A 24,863-nucleotide genomic window follows, 5' to 3' on the forward strand; every position below is an offset into this window, starting at 1 on the left:
TTACCGAAAGTTAAGACGGAAAAATCGGATCTTGTGAATTTTCCGAAAGCCCTTCCCCATCCCGGGTCAATTAGCGCAATTTTTTTTTATATCCGTTTTCTACATAGTTGTTAGTGGAGGCGCAATGGCCCAGTGGTTAGGGCAGCGGACTCGCGGTCATAGGATCGCGGTTTCGATTCCCAGACCGGGCGTTGTGAGTGTTTATTGAGCGATAACACCTAAAGCTCCACGAGGCTCCTGCATGGGGACGGTGGCGAACCCTGCTGTACTCTTCCACCACAACTTTCTGTTTCTGTTGTGCCTGTAATTCAAAGGGTCAGCCTTGTCACACTGTGTCACGCTGAATATCCCCGAGAACTACGTTAAGGGTACACGTGTTTGTGGAGTGCTCAGCCACATGCACGTTAATTTCACGAGCAGGCTGTTCCGTTGATCGGATCAACTGGAACCCTCGACGTCGTAAACGACGGAGTGCCAACAACATAGTTGTTAACACCCAACAGGCTGGTTTATTATTATTATTTTGGTAATTTTTCAGATTAACATCCGCACGATTACCTGACCCGTAACCCTAACCCTAATCCTAACACTAACTTTAACCCTAAACCTAACCCTAAAACCCAAACCCCGACCTTAAAACCCTAACCCTAACACGCTAGTGAAAATCGGGCGGGTGTTAATCTGAAAAATTACCATTATTTCTGTTCTCGGGTGAAGATCTTTAAATTAACCCTTCTCACTACAGTCACGGCTATGTGTAATTAGTATTATTCCGTCATTTTTTTGTTTAAATGTAAACGTATTTACTTCCTATTTTACATGTAGAAGGGATCTGGCGAAAATAAGTTTGCAGATATTAAATAATTTCTGATCAATATTTTAGAATAGATGCAATGAAATTGTGCGAGTGATAAGGTAATAAATGTACGACAGAACTTTTTGACACATTACAAAAATAAAACAAATTAAATATATCGGTATACGTATTTTAAACGCTAATCATAACTCTCCAACAAATCTATTGAAGTTCATGAAATGTTAAAAATATACATTAACAGATTATTCACTCCCTTATTTGTAACTCTTCAGTTATCATTCATAAGACTTTATTTACAAACATTTTTTTCTGGGAGATCCTGAATGAATATGCAGTGCGTATTTTTCTGCATTTACTACCCTGTTGAAAACAAGATGGAAAGTTATAGATTGATAAATCTATATGAACAGACTTATCTCTATAATTAAAAAAAAGGTATTATTGTCGTATTTTCAACGACGGCATTTTTTCCCTTTTATAACGTTTATTCTGATATCTTTCACAAGTATTACACATTGCGTGGATAAAAGACGAACAATCCAATGTGGTTATCAAGTGTAATATCCTTGACACAATTTAAGATTTTAGGTCTTTAATATTTCGATGTGTTATAAACAACTATCCCATGTAAGAACAAATATGATCAAGGCCACTATCTTTGTGTTGCTCCTGGCAATTATTTTCTATTATTCTTTGCGAAAATTGATACACGAAAACTTCCTTCAAGAAGGTAAATCACCAGGAAATATTTACATAAATCAAAAAAACATTCTTCATGAAATCAAACAGTACACTGGTCCAGAAAATACCAAAGCAATTTCTAAAGAACCCTTAGTTGATTCCAAGTTTGACGTGCAACCTATAATGGAAGGATCGAAGAAAAACAAGTGAGGAACTTTTGATATTCTAAATTGGATAATGAAAGATTAACTTGTTTAAATAAATGATTATAGAGCTGAGGATGACTAAAGTGTAAGAGATTAAACAAAATGTTATGCCTTGTTTATGTTTCTTTGCGTACTGAGTTCTGGCGAAGTTGTCAAAATACGTACCGCTTAAATACTGACGAGGTCGATATGATTATATAATTTCCCCAGTTTTGTTTGTCTGGTGTTTATGCAAGAAATCAATTTTTGACTGAGTTTTTTTTTTGTTTTGGTTCTAATTTCTCTTGTGTTTATTTGTATCTGATGTTCTCTCGTAGGCACAATACCTTAGATCTAGAGGTGAAACTAAATAAGACTTATATAAAGGGTCTAGGGGGAAAAAAAGCAAAATATATGGCACTGTCATGGTATTAGCTGTCAGAATTGAAAGTAGAACTGACAAGGAACGTTACTGCTGGTTTGAGTTGATTCTTTGGCTACTGACTAGCCGGAGCTTATACCCCGACTTTGGTTTTCTCATTACTTCCTGAAAAATGCATATTTTTTCAAATGAAATTTGGCAGCAATACATTTTCGAGGTTATACATTACGATTATATTTATAACCTTTAACAAAATTGTTATTTTCCCCTTTTCTCGTAACTTATGGATGATATTTTTCACAAATGTTTTTCAGAATGTAAACTATGTAATGATGTTTCAAAAACGTCGGAGAAATACTGGGGATCTTTTTTCGTTTTCTTCCAATCACAAATCTTAATCTAAACATTCTCAAAAATGTACTTTTGATATAGTTTTGTATGCTGACAACGAATATTGCAGTTATTATATTGGAAAATTTATAGTAAAAGAAGTTGGACATTTAAATTTACGTACTTTTAGCCCAGTCAGTGTCCTCACAGCGGAAGTCGAAACTGTTTGTTGTCATGACAATTCCAGTGTATCGTTGTTTACTCACATTGCTGTGAGTGAAAGAATTGACAGCTACTAGGTTTGGTAAGGAGAAATTTGGAATTGGTAACACTATCGCAGTCGGTTATACTATTTATTTATGGGATATCTTCGTGGAAGATTTGCCCCGCAATCCAATGAAAATTAATGTTGGTCCCCTTGCGGAATTGTTGAAATAGACGAAACTGCATTTTAGAGGAGAAAATACAACCGGGAGTGGAATGCGGCGCATATGGCGGAGACGTAAACGGATCCACCCCCTTTAGAAAATTTGGAGCTCCTTTGAATTCAACGAGAGTTCAGATTTACGAAGTAACCATACGGCTAAGCCCAACGCACCTCCCCAAGAAAATGAAATGCCAGTAAAAAAAGTTATGAAAATGGAAGGTATATACAAAATAAATGATGTTTGCAAACAATTAGAAAAATTCATCCATTATTAAATATTTTATACTACAAAATAGAACAAATAGGCGCAGGAGTGGCTGTGTGGTAAGTAGTTTGTTTACCAACCACATGGTTCCGGGTTCAGTCCCACTGCGTGGCACCTTGGGCACGTGTCTTCTACTATAGCCTCGGGCCGATCAAAGCCTTGTGAGTGGATTTGGTAGACGGAAACTGAAAGAAACCCGGCGTATATATGTATATATATATATATATATATGTTTGTGTGTCTGTGTTTGTCTCCCCCCCCCCTGGTGTGTTTACGTCCCCGTAAATTAGCGGTTCGGCAAAAGATAGTGATAGAATAAGTACTAGGCTTCCAAATAATAAGCCCTGGGGTCGATTTGCTCGACTAAAGGCGATGCTCCAGCATGGCCACAGTCAAATGACTGAAACAATTAAAAGAGTAAACGGAAAACGGGCACTCTCGAATATCAAACATGTCGAACGATAGAAGGGGGCGTAATTTACTTTTACCAGTCAGTTATTAATGATACGAGGAACCCGACAATATCGTTTGCAAATTCTTGTTTTTAATCAGATTTTTCTACTGTGCACAATTGTTAGGGTTAGGTGGTGTGCACTCGCCCATTTTATGATGTTGTGATATACGATATGAATAATTATAAAACGGTAATCTTCAAGTTTAGGGGGATAAAAAAAATAAATAAAAATATTCAAGGGAAGTAACTGAACGTCTTACCAGTATTCTCCGTACATCTCTGTTTATAAATAAATCACACACGTGATTTGATTGACGTTAGGGTTAGGGTGTGATTTATTTATAAACAGCTAGAAGAAAACGGATTATACTGGTAAGTCGTTCAGTTATTTCCCTTGAATATTTTTATTTACTTTTTTTACCCCCCTAAACTTGAAGATTACCTTATAAAACAATAGAGTAAATATGTTTAAGATGTCTGCAAGTTTTGTTATTTTTATTTTTGTTTTTAGTTTACAGAGAAAATAAATTACAGAACATATATTTGGCCCCTAATAATAGCTGACTGGTAAAAGTGAATTACCTCCCCTTGTATCGTCCGACATGTTTATTTGTATTCGCCAGTGCCCATTTTCCTTTTGTTTTATTTTTTAGTATAAAATATTTTAAAATGGATGAATGTTTCTAATTTTTTTGCATAGATCATTTATTTTGTATACATTTTCCATTTTCACAACTTTTTTTTAAAATTGCATTTCATTTTCTTGGAGAGGTGCGCCGAAATTTTTTTCTTTTTTCAGAATCCCACGTTTTCGGCTATGGAGATTCCGATTCTGAAAAGATTTTTTCAAAAATTTAATCCCCCCTGTTACCCATTTCTTCATTTTTCCACTTTTTCCGGAATTTTTTTTTTTTTTTTTTTTTTTTCTGAAATACATAGAAAAATACGGAGATTACCATTCTGAAAACAAATTAGGTGACATACTTCAACCGTCTTTTGATTCAGGCCCAATAGGCCTCACTGTCGTTTGTGCAAGCGCCGGTTTCAGAGTCAATAAAGTTCTGCGAACGGTTTACCATTAGGTGAATATAGCCAAGTTGCTGTAAATTTCCATACCTGGCCCATTTATCGGTATGAATTACAGTACCGGGCAACACATTTTCTATTATCACAGTGTCCAATGTTGCTGTGCTTCTGTTGGGTACGCGCTGTAAAAATCCTTTCTTCACAGTGGTGTCATAACACCCAACAACCCACGTTTGATGGCCTATCCTCCCGCCGTTGTCATATCCTCCCTCATTTTGTTATATTACTGCGGGAAATTACTCCGAAAAGTGAGTAGATTCATTACAAATTTTGGTTAAACTAAAGCGTTTGACCCGGGCTCAAAAAAAAAAAAAGTCTAATAGGTGTAAAATGTGAATGTTCCGAGACAAGAATGTTCACTGGAGCCAGGAAACAAAAGTAAAATAGTGTAATAGATGTAAAACAACTTGCTCTGAAAAAATATTAAGAACACACACATATATATTTAACATATATATATATATATATATATATGATCCAGAAAAGCCTGCTCGTGAAATTAACGTGGGAGTGGCTGAGCACATGTGAGAGAAAGTTGTGGAGAGTACAGCAGGGTTCGCCACCATCCCCATGCCAGAGCCACTGGGAGTCGAAACCGCTATCTTATGACCGCGAGTCCGCTGCCCTAACCACTGGGCCATTGCGCCTCCACTTATATATATATATATATATATATATATACACACACACACACACACACACACACACATATATACACACATACTCTTTTTTACTTGTTTCAGTCATTTGACTGTGGCCATGCTGGAGCAACGCCTTTTAGTTGAGCTAATCGACCTTAGGACTTATTCTTTGTAAGCCTAGTACTTATTCTATCGGTCTATTTAGCCGAATCGCTAAGTTATGGGGGACGTAAACACACCAGCATCGGTTGTCTAGCGATGTTGGAGGGGACAAACACAGACACACAAACATATACACACATATACGCCAATGTTCTGCGCCGTGAGGACCAAAGACTCGAGGTATTTCGTGTTGCAAGACAGTGTAGGAGAGAGAATAGTGATGTCGTAGGAGAGAAATGTGTTCGCATGGATGATGGTACGCTTGCACTTAATGAGGCTGCACAGAAAGAGGTCTGGAGATGCCACTACGATAGATTGCTTAATAAAGAGAATGAATTGGAGAAAGAGAGCCTGCCGTATGTCGACCCAACAGAGGGACCAGCTATCCGAGTTGACAGTACCAGGGTAGATAAAGCAATTAAGAGTATGAAGACAGGGAAAGCCCCCGGCCCATCAGGAATCACTGCAGAGTTACTCAAAATATCTGGCAGTGTTAGCTACAGCCTAGTCACCCGTATTACGAACCAGGTGATACACGAAGGAGTCATACCCAATGACTGGTGTAGCAGCACCATAGTCAACTGCTACAAAGGTAAAGGTGACGCTTTAGATACAAATAATTACAGAGGCATCAAGCTGTTAGATCAGGTTATGAAAGTTACGGAGAGGGTCATAGCCCAACTAATTAGGGAGTGAATCAATTTAGATGAGATGCAGTTTGGGTTCATGCCAGGTAAAAGCACCACTGATGCCATATTTCTAGTAAGACAGCTGCAGGAGAAATACCTAGCCAAGGATAAACCTCTGTACCTGGCCTTCGTTGACATGGAGAAAGCCTTTGACAGGGTCCCCCGATCCCTTATCTGGTGGTCAATGAGGAAACTTGGGATAGAAGAATGGTTAGTGAGAGCTGTGCGAGCCATGTACAGAGATGCTGCCAGTAAGGTGAGGGTTGGAAATGAGTACAGTAATGAATTCCGGGTAGAGGTAGGGGCCCACCAAGGTTCAGTCCTCAGCCCCCTCCTATTTATCATAGTCCTCCAGGTGATCACAGAGGAATTCAAGACAGGTTGCCCCTGGGAGCTCCTCTATGCTGATGACCTTGCACTAATTGCGGAGTCACTATCAGAACTAGAGGAGACGTTTCAGGTGTGGAAGCAAGGATTAGAATCGAAGGGCCTTAGGGTCAACCTAGCTAAAACCAAAATCCTAATAAGTAGGAAGGTAGATAAAACACAAACCCCTTCAGGTAGATGGCCCTGCTCAGTATGTAGAAAAGGAGTAGGTAGTAACTCTATAAGATGTACCCGGTGCAAGCTATGGACACATAAGAGGTGCAGCAATATCAAAGGCAGGTTTACTAGGAAGTTAGTTTTTGTATGTGGCAGATGTTCAGGTGCAATAAACACTGTAAACAAACAGGAAACAACTTCTATCTCATTCCAGGGAGAAAAACTAGAGGTAGTCGATAGCTTCCGCTATCTGAGTGACCAAGTTAGTAGTGGGGGTGGGTGCGCTGAAAGTGTAGCTGCTAGAATAAGAATAGCCTGGGCAAAGTTTAGAGAGCTCTTACCTCTGCTGGCGACAAAGGGACTCTAACTCAGAGTAAAAGGCAGACTGTATGACGCATGTGTACGAACAGCCATGCTACATGGCAGTGAAACATGGGCTGTGACTGCTGAAGACATGCGTAAGCTCACAAGGAATGAAGCCAGTATGCTCCGTTGGATGTGTAATGTCAGTGTGCATACCCGTCAGAGTGTAAGTATCTTGAGAGAAAAGCTGAACATAAGAAGCATTGGATCTATTTTAAAACGGGGGCCACATTTTTCATTAATGTTTTACGTAGTGTTTTTGGTACGGAAAGACTTTCAAACCTCGTATACTTATCTATTTTGTGTTATAGAACAGAAAAATATTTTTGTATTCGAATTTATTTCATGTAAAAAATTGTCTTATTTCGATAATTTCAACCAATCACTGACAAGTATTCAGTTGTTTATATTTACTCCTTTGGCTGATTAAGCGATGTAAAGTGTATTTAATCTCCATACCTTCGTTTTATTTGCTTTTTTCATTTTAAATTTGCTTTAACCCTAACCCTAACCCTAACCCTAACCCTAACCGTAGGGTTAGGGTTAGGGTTAGGGTTAATTGTTTCAGAATCGTTTGTTTATGTAGTCGGCACTTAATGTATATTGGCTGAATGGACGTCAGTGATTGGTTGAAATTACAGAAATACGACAACTTTAACATGGAATAACTTATGGATTTCTTTTTTTTTTAAGAAGACTAAGAGAAAAAGATGTTTTATATGACACATTCTACCAGTGTTCCAAGTTTCAAAGTGTTTCGTTAATGAAAAATGTGGCCCCCGTTTTAAAAAAGATCCGAAGCATCAGTTGTGGTGTGCAAGAGAGACGATTGCGCTGGTATGGACATGTGGTGAGAATGGATGAGGATAGCTGCGTGAAAAAGTGCCACACCCTAACAGTTGATGGAACCTGTGGAAGAGGTAGGCCTAGGAAGACCTGGGCTGAGGTGGTGAGGCAAGACCTTCGAACATTGGGCCTCACCGAGGCGATGACTACTGACCGAGACCTTTGGAGATGTGTTGTGCGTGAGAAGACCTGGCAAGCCAAGTGAGATCGTTGCCAGTGCCCCTGGACTGGCTCTTGTGCAGGTGGCACATAAAAGACACCATTTTGAGCGTGGCCATTGCCAGTACCGCCTGACTGGCCCTCGTGCGGGTGACACGTAAAAGCACCCACTACACTCTCTGAGTGGTTGGCGTTAGGAAGGGCATCCAGCTGTAGAAACTCTGCCAAATTAGATTGGAGCCTGGTGTTGCCATCCGGTTTCACCAGTCCTCAGTCAAATCGTCCAACCCATGCTAGCATGGAAAGCGGACGTTAAACGATGATGATGATATACGACAGGCTTCTTTCAGTTTCACAAGGCTTTTCAGTGGGACTGAACCCAGAACCATGTTGTTGGTTAGCAAGTTACTTACCACACAGCCACTCCTACGCCTATATCTATATATATATGTAGAATGACCGTGCGAACCTAAGGAGAAATGGTGACGAATGGAAAACAGGCTCCTTTTTTAACGCGTTGCACGGTCGACACCAAAATATGTGATATATGTTATAATACTATAACATAGAGAATTTGCATGTGAAATGCGAAGGAGTGCCAGTAAGGAAAAGATAGAAGCGCAACCGATAAAGATGAATAACAGTAAGATGTATTGGAGCATTAAACTGTATGTCTGTGTGTGAGTGTGAATGCGACATATTAAGACACAATATAAGACAGGCCGTCATGTAAACAAAAGAGTGTCTATACAAATATATGTATGTGAATGCAAGAGATACAAAGCATAGAAAGAGTCTGTAACACAGGATAATAAGATACCAGTTCTGTTAAGGTACACAGTTGGATTGTAGGTCTGTATATAAGAGGTTATGGTTGTGGCAGAGCTAAGTCACTTGTCGTGCAGTTGAGGCTTCGATGCCGGGCCGGATTCTTGATACTGATGTTCTTCGCAGGTTGAGTTCTGGCTGTTAATTTCGTGGTGAGGCGATTCACACAAACAGGGTTGAGAAGAGAAACTGCGGTTGCTTGTGTACATGGCGAAGTCATGTTGACGCTGGCGACGTTGGGTAGTACGTAGTTGAACGATGCTGTTGATGTCGTCGCTGGAACTGGCTGGCTGTGTTACGTGTGTGGTCAACGACCAGATCTGTGAGGATCTGTAGCCACGACGAACCGGCGCTGATAATTTAGGCTATTTATAGGTACAAGGAGGCTCCAGAGAGCATCAGAATAACACTCTCTCACGTGACCTTATTAGTGGCTACGGTTGGTCGGTTTGCGTCCTGGCACGAACGGACTGGAGGCAATTGCCGCGAAAATAATAGTCAGTCAGGTGATGACACAGCAAGGCGGGAAAGAGTTGTTCCCTGCTACGCTCGCATTTGTAAAATAAATAACCGTGAGAGGTGGTTTCACCACATATATATATATAATGGTTAGTGAGAGCTGTGCTAGCCATGTACAGAGACGCTGTCAGTAAGGTGAGGGTTGGAAATGAGTAGTGCAAGCTATGGACACATAAGAGGTGCAGCAATATCAAAGGCAGGTTAACTAGGAAGTTAGTTTTTGTATGTGGCAGATGGTCAGGTGCAATAAACACTGAAAATATGCAGAAAACAACTTCTGTCTCATTCCAGGGAGAAAAACTAGAGGTAGTTGGTAGCTTCCGCTATCTGGGATGAGGTGGTGAAGCACGACCTCTGAACTTTAGGCCTCACCGAGGCAGTGACTTCTGACCGAGACCTTTGGAAATATGCTGTGCGTGAGATGACCCGGCAAGCCAAGTGAGACCAAAATCCAAGGCCTCTGCCAGGAATGTAGCCAGCCCACTTATGCGTAACATTCTTTCTTTGGACACCAAACTCCGCTTGCGAAAACCTGTTGAGGCAAGTGAAATCGAAATCGAACTAAATTTGTAGACTGGCACCCATGCCAACGTCTTCATTGAACACTAAACTCGGCTTGCGAAAGCGAAATCGTGATGGTACCAGTAAATCACTAAGAGCACCGTCCGAGTGTGATCGTTGCTAGAGCACCAGCTGTCTGGCTTTTGTGCCGGTGGCACGTAAGTAGCACCATTTGAGTGTGACCGTTACCAACGTCGCCTTTCTGGCACTTGTGCCAGTGGCACGTGAAAAGACATTCGAGCAAGTTCGTTGCCAGTACCGCTGGACTGGCTCCTGTGCAGGTGGCACGTAAAAGACACCATTTCGCGCGTGGCCGTTGCCAGTACCTCCTGACTGGCCTTCGTGCCGGTGGCACATAAAAGCACCCACTACACTTTTTGAGTGGTTGGTGTTAGGAAGGGCATCCAGCTGTAGAAACTCTGCCAAATCAGATTGGAGCCTGGTGTAGCCATCTGGTTCACCAGTCCTCAGTCAAATCGTCCAACCCATGCTAGCATGGAAAGCGGACGTTAAATGATGATGATGATGATGATATATATAAAGAAGACCACTTGGTGGACGGCTAATGTGCTAGAAGAAGATCACATGGTATTAAATTGATATTAATTAATATCCAATTTTTTACCTTACTGTTTTAATTTATACATACATACATATATATATATATATATATATATATATATATCCGAGCATCATACTAATACATCCTTTTGTTATTTACACCACCTGTCCTCGTCTGTTGTTGTTTTTTCGTATATTCTCCCATATATATATATATGTACAGTGGGGGGATATAAATATTCGTACATGTCAAAATTCTTTATTTAATTTTTAATGAACATAAATGGGATATACCAATACTATATTTGCATACACATACATATACTAAGAATATGCAAAAGAAACTAATAAATTATAGTAACTAATGAATTTATATACAAATATAAATATTTAGGAGTGAAAAAAGTATTCGTACAGAACATAAATAACTGATAATTCTGATTTAATACTTCGTAGCATAACCATTATTCATTTCCACTTCAACCAATCTCTTCTTGTAGTTCGTAATCAATGACTTGCATGTTTCTTTAGGAATTTTTTCCCATTCTTCTTGACAAATTTTCTTCAAATCTGGAATGCACATTGGGGCTATTGAATGAGTTTTAATTTTCAAATGACGCCACAAATTTTCAATGGGGTTCAAGTCAGGAGACTGGCTTGGTCATTCTAATAATTTTATATTGTGATTGACAATCCATTTTTGGTAGACTTCGCCGTGTGCTTAGGGTTGTTATCCTGTTGTAAAACCCACCCTTCACAAAGCTGGAGCTTTTCTACAGTCCCATAAATTATTGTTCAAAATATTTTGGTACATCTCTGCATTCATTTTACCATCTATCATATGTAAATTGCCAGTGCCATTTGCAGAGAAACACCTCCAAACTTTACAGTTGGAATTGTGTTTTTCGGCGAATAGGTGGTACCATCTTTCCTCCAAACATGGCTACGCGAATTTCGTCCAAACAATTCAATTTTCGACTTGTCTGTCCAAAACATTTTTCCAGAATGTATCAGATTTTAAACGGGCATCTCTATACCTTTTAGTCAACAGTGAAGTTTTTCTAGGAGAGCATGACTTCAGTTCATTCCTATGAAGTTCATTGCTGATTGTTCATAGCGTAACACTAATCCCTGAAGCTAACAAATCTTCTTGCAACTCCTTTCTGGTGATCATTGTGTTTTTTTTTGATACTTCACTTCATTTTTCTTAAAGATCTAGGGGAAATCTTGCGTGGTGCACCAGATGTTATTCTGTTTTCAACAGTTCCCGATTTTTTATATCTTTGAATAAATGAAGATATGGTAGAAAATGGAATACAAAGGGTCTCTGATATTTTCCTGTAACTCTTACCTGCTTTCCACTATTTTCACTGAATTTGTGAGTTCTTTACTTTTCGCCATTATTAGGACACTACTTTATGTTGTCTCAGTGCTGAATGAGGAAGCTAGAGTTTTGACACTTAAAATTGACCACTGACAAGATTATTGGAACAAACGAGAAAGTTCTAGTAAAAAAAAAATTATTTTAACAGTATTTTGTGGCATAGAAACTCATGAATTTATTCTGTACAAATACTTTTTTCACCCCTAAATATTTGTAATTGTATATAAATTCATCATTTATTAGTTTCTTTTGCATATTCTTAGTTTATGCATGTGTATGCAAATATAGTATTGGTATATCCCATTGATGTTCATTAAAAATTATATAAATAAAGAATTTTGACATGTACGAATATTCATTTCCCCCCCACTGTATACACACACACACGCACACACATATTCACAGCAAGTTGTTTTACACCTATTACACTAATTATTTTTTGTTTTTGAGCTCAGCTCAAACACTATAGTTTAAAGGCCATGGACTGATGATGTGTGACGATGTGAATGTTCTGAGTCCCCTCCCCACCCTGCCTTTTGCTAGAGCGCATTTTTTTTTTCATATTTGTTCAGAGCAAGTCGTTTTACATCTATTACACTATTTTTCCGGTGAGGCGTCTCGGAACATTCGCGATGTGAATGTTCCGAGCCCTCTCCACCCTCACCCCACCCCCCGTTCGCGAGCGCACATTTTTTTCTTCATGTTCATTCCCAGCAAGTTGTTTTACACGTATTAGACTAATTTTTTTAAATTTTTGAGCCCAGGTGAAACGCTACCCAAATTTCTTTCATTATGTTATCGCAGTTTTGTGAGATTTGGCTGTTATTACTAGCACATGGATAGCCTGCTTGAAGGCCAAGGCCATAGAATCGGGAGGGGTTGGGGTAATTTTTTTTACAAATTTTTTTTCAGAATCATTATTGCAGGAGTGGTTGTGTGGTAAGTAGCTTGCTTATCGAAAGGACGTGTTTATTGTTGCTCCGGCTTCACATCGCTGAATGCCAGCATCGTGAATTTTTTACGTACAACTACAGGTAAGACTTTTGTGTTTTTTGGGATTTAGTGGGGGTTTGTTGCTCGTATTTATTTATATTTATGTCGAACAAGAAATCTCCACTGAATTCCACGCATTTGTCTGCCTGTGGTTGTGCTTAATGTCTCACTTAGCGGTGAGAAGAGTGTTTTGGAGGTATCACTCCTCCAAAAATTGTGAACTTAGTTTGTAAAGGTTTGTTATTTTCAAGCCGTGAATTGAGAACTACAAATGAATATTGTGAACTTTGTTTAAAAAAGAAAAGGAATTTATTGTTTTCAAACCAAGTTTTGAAAGCTAATAAATTTAAAGAAAAGTCTTCCTCTTGCTTTGAACTACACCACGTGGAACTACGCAAAGGATTTAATTTTTACCAGCAAAGTGACGACTGCAGCGGAGCCGAGATCAAATCGGGCCGGAGTACCGTTGTGGCCTGAAAATTTGTTATTCTGCCTGGAACTTTATATTTTATTTATTCTTTCTGAACTGTTGTATTTCCTTTCTCCTTTTATGAACTTTTTTAGTACGAACTGTTTATTTTATTTCTTCTGCTTTTTTTAACTGTTTTCTTTTTTTGCCTGTTTTAAAAATTTTTCGTTGTTTAATTTTTATGTGGACATTTTTATCATGGCAGAGAACATAAAGAAAAATAAGGCCACTGCTGTGGAGTGGGATATTATCCCACCCAAGAAGTGGTTAAATGATTTCAGGGAAAGAACGGTGGTGTTACGGACCTACTCTAGGTTACTCGACACCATTATGGTCTTTCCCAAATTTGAAATTGAAAAAGAGTTGGCAGAATATCTGCCAACTATTAAGTTTATGGCAAGGGGTGTAAAATATGCGACGGTTAGGTTGCTATTTGACACCCCTGAGGTGGCTCGCAAGTTTGCGAGCCAGCCCTTAGAAGGGGAAAAAATTCTGTTTCTTCCCACATACTGTGGGAAGAAATTAACTAGGGCTTGGATCTGTGGGCTGCCACCCGGTATAGAACCTGATTGGATAGAGGATACTATCCGACGGGGTCTGGGTGGCAGTGGAGCAATGCTCTTAAATGTGAAAATTTTACCTACAGCTGATTGGGTTGGGGCAAAAGCGGTTTTGACCCTGTGGACCCAATCAGCCAGGGATCTGGTATTTCCGGATTTTTTGAGGATGGCCGGCCAGAAATATCCGGTAATTCTTGAGGGACGTAAACCTAACCTTTCTTCATTTTTTTCACTTTTTCTAGAAATTTCTTTTTGCGAAATACTCTTTTACTTGTTTCAGTCATTTGACTGTGACCATGCTGGAGCACCGCCTTTAGTCGAGCAATTCGACCCCAGGACTTATTCTTTGTAAGCCTAGTACTTATTCTATCGGTCTCTTTTTGCTAAGTTACAGGGGACATAAACACACCACCATCGGTTGTCAAGCGATGTTGGGGGGGACAAACACAGACACACAAACACATACACACACATACATATATACGATGGGCTTCCTTCAATCTCCGTCTACCAAATCTACTCACAAGGCTTTGGTCGGCCCGAGGCTATAGTAGAAGACACTTGCCCAAGGTGCCACGCAGTGGGACTGAATCTGGAACCATGTGGTTGGTAAGCAAGCTACTTTATTTCATTTCAATTTGCCATAAAGGCAGTACACAGAGAGTAGCTACGGGCTGGACAAAAAACATTAATGAGATGAAATGGATGATAAATATGATGGTATAGTGAGAGAAGGCAAAAGCCGCCCGCCGAACTTTGCTTCTCTATAACACTGTTCTTTATAAAATTAAATTTTCACATTGAGGCTATGAACCTCGCACATAAAAAGTCATAAATTAAGGCATCCTATGTTCCCATGTTCCTATGTTTTCGATGACAGAGATTCCAAATATGCAAGAAACTATATTTTCAAAATTTTTAATTCAATTAGCATAAAGTTATGTGAATAGATAGATAGATAGAGAGATAGATATGAATAAACAGATAGGAGTAAATAGATAGACAGACGGATAAATAAATGGCTGTAATGATTTGTTGGAAAAAATTTTTCCGAGGAGTTGGGGAGAGGAATTTGAGAAAATTCACATGACCCGACATTTTACCCCTCATAACTTTCAGGAAAATGGGTATTTTTTAGTGAAATTTTATACAAATACCTTTCAAACGGTGTAGATTACAATTACAAAGAAATTTGTAGCCAAATCTTTTTGGAAGGGGGCAAGGGGAGAAGTTCCTGGAAAACGGAGTTTCGGATCAGACGGCCACATAAGTTAGAATTTCTCCGTTTTAAGAGGGATTTTTTCTAATTTTTTTTCAGTACAGTCTTTGGGGTGATGGGAGGCATCTTTACACAAAAAAAAAATTTTTTGAAAATCTATTATTTTTTTCACTCTCACCATCCCAGTCCAGATTTTGGCCAATTTTTGTTTTTCACTTTGCAAGAGAAACATTTTCGGTTCTAAAAAAAATATCTTTTCAGAGGAAAAAGTGTGATATAAGGGAGATTTGGCTGTTATTTCTAGCACATCCCTCCTTGTTTCTTTCTCACTCCCACATCTATTGATGTTTTTCAATATTTTCTTCCCCATAAACACATTTTATGAAATGATGATGCTAAAGTAACATATGTGTAGTCCATTGTTGGGATATAAACAGAAAAAAAAGTTAAAATTTTTTCTCGCACTCCAACTGAGCACAGCCGTGCATGTGTGTGTGTAAGAAAAAAACATTATTACAAACTAGCAGTATAGCCCGGCTTTGCCCGGGATTAAGTTGGGATTATTAAGCTAATCAAGTTCTTTATTTCAAACCAAACTAAGTAACATGACGTCAAATTTGGGCAGAATCAGTGTTGCAACTGGAGCGCATGGGTTGGAAGTTTGATCGGCAGAGGTGATCAGGTTACACATGCCATCCCTTTGAAAACACCACCGCCATCATCTAACCCCTCTTTCCCCATGGGTTAGGAACCCTTCCAGCAAGGAAAATAGAATAACCAAAAGGGGCTCCCGATTCTCTGTGTCAGAAGCGGTTCTGTTCAGATTACAACAAAGTCTTAAGTATATATATATGGAAGACAATTGGAGATTTCTGCGGGACAACCTGTTGAAAGCCACCGACCAGATTTGTGGGTGGTGTAAGGTCCCCTCCCAACCCAGAGTAACGTGGTGGTGGAACAAGGAGGTAGACAGGGCTATTAGACAAAAGAAACAAGCTTGGAAGGACTGGAAGAACGGTGGTAGCAGGGAATTGTACCAATGTGCCAGAAGGGAGGCTAGGCGACAGGTTTATTTAGCCAGAGGGGAAGCAGATAAGGAAAGATTTGCCAATGTTCTGCGCCGTGAGGACCAAAGACTCGAGGTATTTCGGGTTGCAAGACAGTGTAGGAGAGAGAATAGTGATGTTGTAGGAGAGAAATGTGTTCGCATGGATGATGGTACGCTTGCATTAAATGAGGATGCAAAGAAAGAGGTCTGGAGATGCCACTACGATAGATTGCTTAATAAAGAGAATGAATGGGAGAAAGAGAGCCTGCCTTATGTCGACCCAATAGAGGGACCAGCTATCCGAGTTGATAGTACCAGGGTAGATAAAGCAATTAAGAGTATGAAGACCGGGAAAGCCCCCGGCCCATCAGGAATCACTGCAGAGATGCTCAAAATATCTGGCAGTGTTGGCTATAGCCTAGTCACCCGTATTACGAACCAGGTGATACACGAAGGAGTCATACCCTATGACTGGTGTAGCAGCATCATAGTCAACTGCTACAAAGGTAAAGGGGACGCTTTAGATACAAATAATTACAGAGGCATCAAGCTGTTAGATCAGGTTATGAAAGTTACAGAGAGGGTCATAGCCCAACTAATTAGGGAGCGAATCAATTTAGATGAGATGCAGTTTGGGTTCGTGCCAGGTAAAAGCACTACTGATGCCTTATTTCTAGTGAGACAGTTGCAAGAGAAATACCTAGCCAAGGATAAACCTCTGTACCTGGCTTTCGTTGACATGGAGAAAGCCTTTGACAGGGTCCCCCGATCCCTTATCTGGTGGTCAATGAGGAAACTTGGGATAGAAGAATGGCTAGTGAGAGCTGTGCGAGCCATGTACAGAGATGCGGCCAGTAAGGTGAGGGTTGGAAATGAGTACAGCAATGAATTCCGGGTAGAGGTAGGGGTCCACCAAGGTTCCGTCCTCAGCCCCCTATTATTTACCATAGTCCTCCAGGCAATCACAGAGGAGTTCAAGACAGGTTGCCCCTGGGAGCTCCTCTATGCTGATGACCTTGCCCTAATTGCGGAGTCACTATCAGAACTAGAGGAGAAGTTTCAGGTGTGGAAGCAAGGTCTAGAATTGAAGGGCCTTAGAGTCAACCTAGCTAAAACCAAAATCCTAATAAGTAGGAAGGTAGATAAAACACAAACCCCTTCAGGTAGATGGCCCTGCTCAGTATGTAGAAAAGGAGTAGGTAGTAACTCTATAAGATGTACCCGGTGCAAGCTATGGACACATAAGAGGTGCAGCAACATCAAAGGCAGGTTAACTAGCAAGTTAGTTTTTGTTTGTGGCAGGTGTGCAGGTGCAATAAAGACTGCAAACAAACAGGAAACAACTTCTATCTCATTCCAGGGTGAAAAACTAGAGGTAGTCGATAGCTTCCGCTATCTGGGCGACCAAGTTAGTAGTGGGGGTGGGTGCGCTGAAAGTGTAGCTGCTAGAATAAGAATAGCCTGGGCAAAGTTTAGAGAGCTCTTACCCCTGCTGGCGACAAAGGGACTCTCACTCAGAGTAAAAGGCAGACTGTATGACGCATGCGTACGAACAACCATGCTACATGGCAGTGAAACATGGGCTGTAACTGCTGAGGACATACGTAAGCTCGCAAGGAATGAAGCCAGTATGCTCCGTTGGATGTGTAATGTCAATGTGAATACCCGTCAGAGTGTAAGTATCTTGAGAGAAAAGCTGAACATTAGAAGCATCAGTTGTGGCGTGCAAGAGAGACGATTGCGCTGGTATGGACATGTGGTGAGAATGGAGGAGGATAGCTGCGTGAAAAAGTGCCACACCCTAACAGTTGAGGGAACCCGTGGAAGAGGTAGGCCCAGGAAGACCTGGGCTGAGGTGGTGAGGCAAGACCTTCGTACATTGGGCCTCACCGAGGCGATGACTACGGACCGAGACCTTTGGAAATGGGCTGTGCGTGAGAAGACCCGGCAAGCCAAGTAAGATCGTTGCCAGTGCCCCTGGACTGGTTCTTGTGCGGGTGGCACATGAGATGCACCATTTTGAGCGTGGCCGTTGCCAGTACCGCCTGACTGGCTCCTGTAGGATTTTCGAGCGAGATCGTTGCCAGTGCCCCTGGACTGGCTTGTGCGGGTGGCACATAAAAGACACCATTTCGAGCGTGGCCGTTTTCGTGTGGGTGACACGTAAAAGCACCCACTACACTCTCTGAGTGGTTGGCGTTAGGAAGGGCATCCAGCTGTAGAAACTCTGCCAAATCAGACTGGAGCCTGGTGTTGCCATCCGGTTTCACCAGTCCTCAGTCAAATCGTCCAACCCATGCTAGCATGGAAAGCGGACGTTAAACGATGATGATGATGATGATGATATATATATACACATATATGTGAGAACACGGATGTTATGTAAGTAAAACGTTAATGTTCGAAACTGCAGCAGCCCATAGATAATTCTTTATTCTGTATATTTCTCATTTTGTCCTGTTTTGGGGTTTTGCGAAATTTTTCTGGAGAACATTATTTTTCTTTGTGGTTGGGTTGTTGATGACCTCTTTCTAGCATATTGGATGTCCACCTAGTGGTCATCCCTTATACACGTGTAATACAATTTTTTCTGAATTTTCAGATTTTTTATATGCTAGGCCACTTGGTTTTAAATTGAATCAATATTCAATTTATCATCCTATCTATAAATATACATTATATATATATATATATATATATATATATATATATATATATGAGCAACACACACATACACACACGCACATATGTACACCAATTGCATGCATATTTTTTGTACGCATACATGTTCGTATGTGTGTGTGTGTGTTGCCTATATATCAACAAAACACATACACACATCTTGCGTTACATATATATACGGATAAATGATTTGAAATAAATATATTTTGGAAATGGCGATTTACGGTACAATACCTAGAAACATGAAAATCAGACCACATGGGTTTGTTTACATCAATTCGGCAGTTTCCATAAAAAGTGTTGGGAAAGAACGCGAAAGAAATAGAGAGAGCGCGCTCTCCCTCTCTATCTCTCTCCCTCCCTTACACACATGCCTGTTATCTCTCTTTCTTTCTTTCTTTCTTTCTCTCTCTCCCTGTCTCACACACACAGCAACATTACACACACACACACATGCTGCTCTCTCACACTAACAAAAGAACTTCACATACACACCACACTTTCTGTCTCGCATATTCACTATAAAAAGATAGCGTGTATTTCTTTTTGGCAACATGTGTTTTGTGTGTAATGTTGCTGTGTGTGTGTGAGAAAGAAAGAAAGAAAGAGAGATAACTAGCATGTGTGTGTAAGGGAGGGAGAGAGAGAGAGAGAGAGAAAGTATTTTTTTCTTTTTGCTTGTTGTTTGCTGCGTTATTTTCTTTGTGCTTGTTTGCTGCCTACCACACAGACGCTGGCAAACAAAATGTAATTCTCCTTCACCCTCCCTCTCACAAACGTACAATTTCTCTCTCGCTCTCTCTCTCTCCTTCACGCGCGTACACACAGATTTGACTTCGCCATGTCAACAAACTTCAAAATTGGTAAAAGTTTATCGATTTTTACAGCTGTACGCGGGTGCCTCTGAGAGAAAAAATTGGCGAAAATGCACATAAGGTCATGACACATCTCCTCCTAAAATTGGAGCGACATGCGTGCTAATTTGTGGACGTGCATAAACTACATTCACGTACACACACACACACACACATCCTCTCTTTTATATAAAAGAGAGGATGTGTATACAGATAATCTTTTACATACCTCTTATTAAAATCACTGTGGATAAATTCCAGCAATAGTCTTCTCAGGCTCTCTAATATTTTAGAATTATATAAACGGAAACAACCGGGGCAGGGAGTGGGGCTAAAAAATTATAAATTTTAAATTTTCCTTTTTTTTTATCGCGTTAATATGTTTATAGGGAAAAATACTGAAAAACATCAATTCATATTTGAGTGACAAAAAAACTAGGAGGGTGGTCTTGCAATGTGCTAGAAGTAACAGCCAAATCTCCCTTATATCACACTTTTTCCTCTGAAAAGATTAATTTTTTTTTTTAACTGGAAAGGTTTAGTGGAAAAAAAAAAGAAAAGAAAAAAAATGTCAAAATCAGTCCAGACTGGAGTGGTGAGGAGGCGGCGGTAGTGAAAAAAAATCATAGATTTTCAAAAATGCCTGCCGTCATTCCAAACACTGGGCTGAAAAAAAATTGTAAAAAATCCCTGTCAAAATGGAGAAATTCCAACTTATGTGGGCCATCTGATGTGAAATTCCGTTTTCCAGAAACTCCACCCCCACCCATTTCCAAACAATTTTGCCTACAAATTTCTTTGTAATCATAATCTGCACCGTTTGAAAGGTATTTGTATAAAATTTCATTAAAAAATACCCATTTTCCTGAAAGTTATGAGGGGTAAAATGTCAGGTCATGTGAATTTTCTGAAATTCCTCTCTCCAACTCCTCAGAAAATTTTTTCCAACAAGTCTTTACATACACTCAATCTACAGGATCTAACAGTGAAGAAGATAGTAGAAAAATCCTTCAAAAGGTGATACAAATATGCAGTGTGGCACGCCTATAGTTTAAAATATGCACTTTAAAATAGGCATGATTGGCAATGTGAAAATCGAAAATGGTGGCCAAAATCCAAGATGGCGTCCAGCATTAAAAATTAATAATTGTGATGAACAGGAAATAAGTTTTATTAGAATAAACGTTATTTATTATGCAGTATTTTACACAAATAGCTTTATATTTATCTTTTGAAGGATTTTTCTATCTTCTTCACTAATTCAGGTTATACAGGTTTCATCATCAATCAAATGCATGTACAGGCACAAAGGGCTGACTTCTTGCGTGTGCAACGTCCTGCACACTCAGTTTTGCATTGGCACTTTTTAAGTGCTTGGCATTGTTCTGCTATGGCTCTTAGTTCAGTCCAGTGAACAGTGAATGTGCCATTGTCATTTTTTTCGACCTCCAGGTGATAGGTGATGGCAGTGCTGGCTTCATCTGCAGAGCCTGGCCCCATATGTGCCCTGCCTGATATGTAACTCATTGGATGTGCTGAATAAGAGCTCCTCATGTGGGTGGGATTGTATCATAGTGTCTGTTCTTTTCTGCAAACATGATTTTCCAGGCTTTATTTACAGACAACTCCGAACTGGATCCATCATACAGTAGAACAACAAATCTTTCTATTACTTGCATCTGATCTTCTGTGATGTCCGCACAAGGTGCAGACAGCTGGTGAAATGTGTTATTGGCTTGAGGAAAAATATCCCAGGTTTGAAAGCAGGATTTTTAGCCTCTTTCTTTAAAAGCATTCACTGTATCACAGCCAGTCACTGCATAACCTACAGGCCTTTTCCCCGAGCTTAGTGACTATGCTGAGGATTGGTTACCATCTCCTGCTTTTATCCATTCTGTACGCAACCCACAAGTCTAGACCACTTCTCTTCAAAACAGAGAATGTTGCCACTGCTATGACAACTATATCAATGTCATTTGCAAGGATGGTTGCTCTAGTGATGTAGCTCTGCTTCACAGCATTCATGACATGGACAAAAATCCTCGTGTCAGCTTCTTCATGGGAACAGTCGGTCATGTCTTCCATCAAGTGTTTTACCTCATCTTCTTTATTGCTAACACATGATGACATGGCTGTAGTAAACACTTGTCCACCAGTAGCTTGTTTCAGCTTATGGGCTAGGAAAGTATACAGTTCTTTTTTGTTCTCCTCCTTTTGAAGAAAACTGGGCCAATTTTGGGGAACCTTTCCTTTTTCTATTACTCAGTGTCAGGATCCCCTACTTCTTTGTAATCTCATGAATGATTTCAGTGACTGTGAATTGTAAGTATGTCTGTACCTCTCAGCATATTTGTTTATCTTTCCAACAAAGTCATGTTCAGCATAGTCCTTGAAGGTTAGATGCTTGTGTTGAATATCGTGTGCTAGGTGTGCTCTGTCAATGAATATAGCATCAGTTTCTGGCCTGTTTGCTAACATTTCCACCTGCTTCTTTAGGCATGCTATAAGGTCTGATTTCGTTCCACGGTAGAAATCTCCGTTTGAACTGATGGAAGCTGGGAAGTTAGCATTTTCGCACCTGAAGAATTCTTCGAGATCTACTTGTCTTGTTTGGGAAGTGATGAACAAGTTTGCAAAAAGGTTGCAGTCTTGTTCCACAGCATTATCCAGCTTCCTTGCAGTCTTTGTTCTGGGCTTGTTAAATATTTTGAAGTTGTTCTACTTCAAAGTGTGACATATATTTTTTAGATTAAATATAAACCACTCAAATTACTTCATTCCTTCAGGAACGTAGTTCTTCAAAGTATCAGCTGCATCACTGTCCATTGCATCTTTGGAAATTAGTATCAGCAGCTCAGAGAATGTTTAATCCAAGAATGGATTTCTGAATTCTTCCACTGTTTTACAAAAATTCTGCACATCTTCCAGGAATGTCTTTTGGACAGAAGGAATGTGTTTGTGGTGTGATGCATTGGTACGCTGCCTGATTTTTGATAACTCATCATATTCCCCAACAAGATGACATATCTCTAGCCCTGACGCCATCCATCTTAGCAAGGCAGACTAATTGTCCATGATACCTACAGCTCCTCCATCTTCCTTGATTAGAGCATTATTTTGCTCATGGACTTGATCCACTCCGATGGCAGAGAACAGTCTTTCCATCTTGTGGATCTCAAACCTTCCTGCTGCAAACTCTTCATTGACAGATGGATTGGCCTCAAGCAGCTTTCGCATATCATTGATGTGCACAGATCTTGCATAATGGGTGCTGTCATTGGCAAAGAAGTACATCAAGGCATTCATTGAGGCAAGATACCCTGTGGAATCTCCCACCCTGATGGATCTGATAAACCCGAGAATGTACCATGTTCCAGTACCAGAACTGGGGTTCCTGAGCTTCTCATTTGGCACACCAATCATTAAAACTCCTAGACTTATCACTTGCCTCATATGCCCTTTTCTTTAGCTGATACAAGCTGCAGGATGTTACCTGATGTACTCTTCTTGTTTTTGTTACACTAGTAGCAGACAAGAAAGAATCAGTTGTGCCAGAGGTTGCAATGCCAGCTTCATCACTGACTGTTGTCCACCCACTGCTTTTGCGCAAACTACCGGCTACTCTTAAAGCGGCCATATCAGTGTGCAGTGAGCCCATTAGTATGACAAAACTGCCATCCATTTGTGGCCACTTCCATTGAATCTATTTGTCCAGTGCAAACAGTGGCTGATCTACAGCCAGAACTGGACTCCGACTTGGATTTAAGTGATGTATGATGCCCTTGACTTTGTCCATGGGATGCTTGATAGTTGACACCTCATTAGAATGGTCTCTTAGTAAGGGAATAAGGGCAGACATATCCACATCAAACTGCAAATCTTTCACTTGTTGAGCATTGTGTGCTGACCATGTCACTTTAATGGTATTGTCATAGATTTCTGCAAGAGCTACTGACTGCAACCAGTCATACTCAGGTTTTAGATTTGGCACTCCAGGTAGGAAGTATAGGGCACTTCTCCAGAAAAGCTTGTTTTACTTTTGTGTAGCTTTCTGGGAGCTCAGGAATCTTTTTGATCTTTTTTCTTTAGAGCCAGTTCTGCTTGATGCTCTCCTCTTGCAGTACTCTGGAACTGAGAAATACTTGTCCCATGGAATGATGTTGTTGCTTTTGGGTCATGGTCAATGTTATCTACAGCCACAAGTGTGGACACGCTGCACTTCATCTGTGGTGGACACACTATGTCATCTTAAACATACTGACTAACAACAGCTTCGCCCAGCTGGTTTGATATTTCAAGTATGTGATCATATGAGACAAACAATCTGTGTTCAAACAGTCTGTCCACTAACTGTTTTTTCTGAGTCCTTGAATACAGAGACAGTCCCAAGTAAACAAATAAAGGTGGTTCTCTCTTATTTGAGTGTCTATAACTTGTAGCTGTGAGTTTTTTCTTGGAACAGCAATTAAACTGTAGCAATTGACCCATTGCAACATCAATTTTTGACACACCACTTTCTATTTGTGCCTTGATACCTGCCCTTTGGGCAAGACAGGTAACAAAATGTTGCAGCTCTGGAGGAACACTTGAGTTTAGGTACTGGCTATCAAACTTACCATCGAATGAACTGGAGCATTGGAGAATCTTCTTCCTGAGTATATCAGTAGTTTTCTAGATAAGTATGGTTTCATTATAGTTTATTGTGTCTGAAGATGGAACTGGTCTGATGTCTTTTTGGAAAGCTATTATCACGTTTCTTCCACAATTATATGCTTCTACCTCTGGAACATGGAACAAGATCCTCTCCTTCAGCTTAGTAGCATTCACATTTGGTTCTGTCACATCTAACTTAACTCGCTGTTCACAATACATTTTTGTCAGATCAGCCTGTTAGAATACAGTCACTTGATCTACCCTGGCAGCATTCCTACTTTCATGTAACTAAGCAAGTAGTTCAGAGAAAGCAAATGGATATCCACTGTTACTATCACTGTTCTCAAGCCTCCTTTCTTCTGATTTTAAAGAACGAGCTTTGTTTTGCAGACCTATGTAGCAATGCAGATGATATTTCAGCTCTTGGGCAACTGCATCAGAGCTACTAAACTTGGCTTGCAGTTTGCTGTCACTCAAAGTCAGTGCAAGCTCCTTTAGTGAT

At 40.1% G+C, this 24,863-nt stretch overlaps 1 protein-coding gene across 6 annotated transcripts in view; it reads left to right on the forward strand.

Moving 5' to 3' along the window:
• Positions 1-967: 967 nt before the first annotated feature.
• LOC106869585 (glucoside xylosyltransferase 1) overlaps positions 968-24,863 on the forward strand; it is a 226,839-nt gene continuing 202,943 nt past the window's right edge. For 2 of the 6 annotated variants that reach the window (XR_016243630.1, XR_016243631.1), the window contains exon 1: positions 1,088-1,704. Coding sequence is in view for 3 of the 6 variants with exons in the window: in XM_089359789.1 (XP_089215915.1) it covers positions 1,421-1,704 (284 nt within the window). In the remaining 3 variants the exon portion in view is untranslated. Of the gene's footprint in view, positions 1,705-24,863 lie in introns of all 6 variants that reach the window. The other 4 variants (XM_089359789.1, XM_089359792.1, XR_016243629.1 and 1 more) reach the window with 4 other exon arrangements.

The sequence above is a fragment of the Octopus bimaculoides genome, chromosome 11 (assembly GCF_046866305.1).
Source record: "Octopus bimaculoides isolate indiv1 chromosome 11, ASM4686630v1, whole genome shotgun sequence".
Classification (NCBI taxonomy): Eukaryota; Metazoa; Mollusca; class Cephalopoda; order Octopoda; family Octopodidae; genus Octopus; species Octopus bimaculoides.